We start from the raw sequence: 998 nt of genomic DNA on the forward strand, positions 1-998 counted from the left end.
AGCACTGCAGGAAATCAAAACACAGCCATACGCTGAGAAGGGATGGCATGCATTCCAGCTTAGCTTGTCAGAAAATTATTACCTGTATCAAGGGTGTCTCTGGGCCTGCAGCAATGAAGGACCAGCATAAAAGGCAGCCCAGATCCCAGCTCTCCCATCCTCCACTCTTGTCTCCTTCTCATTGGAAACCAGGTAAGTATGAAGCCCTCTCTCTAATTCTTAGCGAGATTTTGCCTGAACAGAAATCTTATCAGACAGTGGATCTCCATGCTACGGGAGACCATGGAGGGGTTAATGTTTGTGCAGATAGTGCTTGGGACACGGCTTATGTGGCTCTAGATTTATACAGTCTGTGAGAGTCTCCCTGATCCATTCTGCTCTTTGTAGGGCCCTGGCACAACGAAGGGTTGTGGCCTCCTGTCACAGCCTCCTTCTCCATCCCTAGTAGTTGCCTTGGCTCCTTGACTCAGGCTGCCCTTCACATATCCTTGTTCTCTTCTTCATTCTATCTGTCTTTCCCAGGTGTACCTGCAGTCCCAAGACATGTCCTGCTACTCCCAGTGTGTGCCATGCCGGCCCTGTGGCCCAACTCCTCTGGCCAGCAGCTGCAATGAGCCCTGTGTCAGGCAGTGCCAGAACTCCACCATCGTCATCGAGCCCTCTCCCGTGGTGGTGACCCTGCCCGGACCCATCCTCAGCTCCTTCCCGCAGAACACCGTTGTGGGCTCCTCCACCTCCGCTGCCGTTGGCAGCATCCTCAGCTCTGAGGGCGTGCCCATCACCTCGGGGGGCTTTGACTTGTCCGGCTTGGGCAGCCGCTACTGTGGCAGAAGGTGCCCGCCCTGCTGAAGCCGCTGGCCGTGGTCCGGGAGAAATTCGTCCAGAAAACATGAACGTGGTGCTGGATCAAGAAGACATCTTCAAGCCCCTGCTTTCAGATTACCTGACCATCCTCAGCTACTCTACGAATGCTGGCAGGAAGGGGCAATCCTGGCTTT

At 54.6% G+C, this 998-nt stretch overlaps 1 protein-coding gene across 1 annotated transcript; it reads left to right on the forward strand.

Annotated features, from left to right (window-relative positions):
• Positions 1-60: 60 nt before the first annotated feature.
• LOC104916689 (feather keratin Cos1-1/Cos1-3/Cos2-1-like) lies at positions 61-962 on the forward strand. Its single transcript, XM_010727703.2, has one exon. It carries the CDS (start codon positions 544-546, stop codon positions 847-849), a length of 306 nt encoding a protein of 101 aa, XP_010726005.1. The 5' UTR covers positions 61-543; the 3' UTR covers positions 850-962.
• The last annotated feature ends 36 nt before the right edge of the window (positions 963-998 follow it).

This window comes from Meleagris gallopavo, unplaced genomic scaffold, assembly GCF_000146605.3.
Source record: "Meleagris gallopavo isolate NT-WF06-2002-E0010 breed Aviagen turkey brand Nicholas breeding stock unplaced genomic scaffold, Turkey_5.1 ChrUn_random_7180001929017, whole genome shotgun sequence".
In the NCBI taxonomy this organism is placed as follows: domain Eukaryota; kingdom Metazoa; phylum Chordata; class Aves; order Galliformes; family Phasianidae; genus Meleagris; species Meleagris gallopavo.

Excerpts from the sequence above, each read along its gene's own strand:
- LOC104916689 (XM_010727703.2), top strand. The coding sequence starts at position 544 with ATGTCCTGCTACTCCCAGTGTGTGCCATGCCGGCCCTGTGGCCCAACT.